Genomic DNA, 4,200 nt, shown 5'->3' with positions numbered 1-4,200 from the left:
TATCTTCTCATATCTATTTTATCCACACACCCATCCACATAAACTCCAAAATTAAACATCAATTACTCACTATAAAATTGTCATTGCTCAGACAAACCATAATTTTTAGGCTTAAATTTCGTTTTGGTTACAGAGCTATCGAATAGAAAATCAGCCCCCCCCTGCCACATCCTCTCTTTCAGAATTCATTAGTAGCTCTCTCTTACGTTTAATTATATATTACCTATAACCAATAAAAGGTCAAGGTTTCCTCTATAAAATGACGTACTGTATACCATTGTGTTCTCAACAGATAACTGTCAATTTCACTCAGAGTACAAGCTATGGGAAAGTTAAGGACAAGCTTTTGTTGCATAGGCAGAAAGCCAAAAAAACGTTTTAGTTAGGAGAATAGTCTACTATTTGCATGTTACTAGTCTATGTTCTTTGGTGCATTATTTATTTAAATAAAAATTATTTAGTGCATTACAACCATTAGTATAAAAAAGTAGGGTTAACTGTCACTGACAATCGAAAGCAAGTAAAATGAAGATTGGGTAAAATTATAAAAGTAATTAATATGTAAAAATAGGGATCTTTTTAGGTTAGTTAAGATTAAATTAGGTAAAATAAATAATAATTAATATAATAAAAATGTTTCACAAGACACACATGTGAGCAACTCATAGTAGCTCGTGGTTGTGGGTAATGTAAATCGATAGCTTAATGTGAGCTGCATGTTCCCCGAATGATTTACAACTTATAATGGCATGAATAGTGCTTAAACATCGTTCAAAGGGCAATAAAACAACAAAATTTAATTATAAATAGATGTATACTTTTATGAGATTAAAGCTACTTAGGATAAACAAATGTAGTTTCATGTTACAATTTGAAGTCATTCTAAAAAGAAAAAAAGGGAAATTAAGTTTTATTTCAATTTCTTTTTTGGTGGTTACGGAGTCGGTCAAGTTGGTCGATCCCATATAGAGATAGGATAGAGAAACAGATAAAATATAGAGTTTTACTGAAAAAAAACGTTCAAAATGTATTTAGGAGGTCTTATGGATTACACAAAGGAAATCTGAGATTTTTGAGATGAAGTATTTATAATCTTAACATGAAAATCACTTTGCACATGGACTATTCAAAACAAGTACTCAATATATTCATAGACAAATCTTTATTTTAGTTTATTGTTTGTTTGGAATTATTATTTGTTTGTTTGGAATTGAGCACAAAGCTACACAATGGGCTATCTGTGCTCTGCCCACCACGAGTATCGAAACCCGGTTTCTAGCATCGTAAGTCCCCAGACATACCGCTGTGCCACTGGGGGGCTATAGTTTATTAAAAATACTTCACTGAAAATATGATTTTTTGTATGTGAAAGACATAATGTTAACTGAAAGACTGCCAAATTTTGTGAAGATATACACACTACATTGAAAGTTAGAAGTATTAAATCTATATAGACTTTAAATGAGTACAAAGAGGTTACATTGTTGATCAAATTGACCAAGCCCTTGTTGGGAGAGTTAATTATTCAATTTTAAAATAGGAAAATTAATTTTGGACCACCCTGTATGTGCACAGTTAATTTAAAAAAAAAGAATAAAAATACAAAAGAAAATATTTTCTTATATCACTATACAACCTTAACTTATGCCTGTTTCAAGTGATAGATGGCATTACATTCAATATTACAACCTATTTAAATAAAATATCATTAGCATTGTTCAAAATTTTAAAATATTAGACAAGACATTCATGAGGTTACAACACTGATAATATTATGAAAAAAAAGACATTATAAAATAATGTCAAAGTAAAAACATTTGCAATAATTGAATTTTTTGCAATATATTTTCTTGTTCAGCTTATGCACTATCAAAATATTTTGATATAGAAATTGAATGAAAGGTAATACTCATATCTTACTGAAAAACTTATTAACCTTCAAATTACCTAATTGTTTTCATATCATTCACTACTGATGGGGCTTATGTATTGCACAATGATGAATAATTTTATGTTTTTACCTATTAAATGATTCCATAAAATACATAGAAAATAAGTCATTTCACATAGTGGGTTTATTTTTAGCATTGATAGTACTTCAGTAAGTTATTAGGGACCTTGGAGTCATATAAGCATGAGTTTACATCCAATTTGGTAAATATATTTCAGAATATACCATATTGCCCCTAATTAATGCCCTTTCTCTAATTAACCATCTCACCCCCCAGAATTTTTATAAAGTTTACCTTGTGTGACAGCAGTAGTAATCCAACATATAATCCACTTTTATCACAATAATTTTGATTTGAAAAAATGAAGAAGAAAAACAAACAAATACACACTTATTAGCATCAAAATCACATGTGAAAAATAGAATCCGTAAATATACAAATACTACAATTAGTTCCCCCCCCCCACTTGCAGTTTGTAACACCCCCAGGAACATTAATTAGGGGCAATATGGTATATATGTATATATATCTAATAGCCAAATGTCTATCTGTCTGTCACTCTGTATCTCCTAAATGGTTAATTGGAGAAAAAACATTTTATATATATATATATCAAAATGCTTATTTTCAAGAGTAAATTACAGAAAAATTAGTAATTTTTTGCAATTTCCAAAATTTCATATCAATATCCATCAGTCTTCATATGTGCTAAACAGTCAATCTGAGAATCTATCTTATTAAGAACAAAAATGTTTCTTTATGTGAGAAAATTTGTTAAAAAAGGGGGACTTCCTCCCTACACTGACTGAAAGAAATATTTCACAGATAGAAGCATGAACAGAAAAAAAAAAGTATAGAGACAGAAATATGTTTGAGCAGTTGATACATTTTTTTCCTGTCAGTATTAAATACATGCATAATTTTATTGTACCATGTTAAAAAACTTATTTGCACTTAATTGAATATCTTCCCTTTGACACTTCTTATAGAAATGAGATCTGTCAAAAAGTGCTCATTTTGGAAATGATCTTTTCTTGCACTCAGAAAAATGTCAAGGAATGGTGGCATTCAGCCGAAAAAATCCCCATGGCTGTTTAGCGAACCTAAGCACTCTGTCATGCTGGATAGACCAAGTGCATTGAAACCCATAAATTTTTACCAACAGTGCATTGTATTCAGTCTCCTTTGCTTGCAAACAAATGGAATGCAATTTTCACTATTGAAATAACATATCGAATGATAAAAACGGTTGTAAACTGCCCACTAAGCAATCATATTGCATATACACTCTGATAAAAGTGATTGGGTTGACTGTAGATATTATATTTATTCATCACTATTTTTAAAAAAATTATTGTTGAATTGTTTCAATGGGCATCTGCTAATGTGTTTATAAAGTCCTTGGAATCCACATGGACCCTCTATCTGTAATTCCATTAATTATGATTAAAGATATACAAGTAATGTATTCAATTTAGTAAAATTAATATTTAATTATTTTTTGACAAATGTCTGTAGAATAATTTTCATAGCATTAGATATAAAAATATGTTTTGATATTAAATAAAAAGAGACTTACTCTTATCTTATGAAATATTTATAAAAGTATAAAGGAATTAGGTTGTCAACTGTGTACAGTGGAGAAGTAATATATAAACAATTCTCTTTGCACATACTGATGTCATAAATATAGCATCAATAAACAAGTGGACAGATAAACAACAGTACTCCAAAAGATATGATTAAAGACATAAATTTTGTTATACAAATATGAAAATAGAGGCAAACTTATGAATTCAATGTAATTCTACCTCTCCAGCACAAAACCTTCATTTAACTACACTGAAATACCTCATCCTCCTCAAGAACAGGAGATGAAAATCTCCGATTCTGAAGTCGATGACGAAATGTACTTGCAGTTCTACTATCAGATTTCATCTTCCTCTCTCCCTTTTCCTGAAAAAAAAATTTAAATTAAAATGCAACACAATATGATATTATTAACATATTAAAACTGATGAAGTACATTAAACATATTTTAGAGTTATTTCTGTGTTGTAGTCCTAGAATTATCAATGGGATTCATAAGGACCCCATCGACATTTTCAACAAATTTTTCTAAACTACCGTATTTTTCAGAATATAAGATGCACCCTTATTTTGAAGACAAAGTTTTGTTTTGGGGAAAAAAAAGCTACAGTCGCATTTGATAGATTTTTATTGAACAAAAGTTCAATTTGATACTTTA

The 4,200-nt window shown here is 29.5% G+C and overlaps 1 protein-coding gene across 2 annotated transcripts in view; it reads right to left on the bottom strand.

The window, feature by feature from the left end:
• Positions 1–4,200, bottom strand: part of LOC106462414 (coiled-coil and C2 domain-containing protein 2A-like) — an 82,436-nt gene that overhangs the window by 68,216 nt on the left and 10,020 nt on the right. For both annotated transcript variants that reach the window (XM_022389667.1, XM_022389668.1), the window contains exon 7: positions 3,804–3,908. In XM_022389667.1, the coding sequence (XP_022245375.1) occupies positions 3,804–3,908 (105 nt within the window). The remainder of the gene's footprint in view (positions 1–3,803; positions 3,909–4,200) is intronic.

This window comes from Limulus polyphemus, unplaced genomic scaffold, assembly GCF_000517525.1.
Source record: "Limulus polyphemus unplaced genomic scaffold, Limulus_polyphemus-2.1.2 Scaffold1161, whole genome shotgun sequence".
NCBI classification, from domain to species: domain Eukaryota; kingdom Metazoa; phylum Arthropoda; class Merostomata; order Xiphosura; family Limulidae; genus Limulus; species Limulus polyphemus.
Note: the sequence above shows the minus strand (reverse complement) of the source record. Positions and strands in the feature narration are given on the sequence as shown.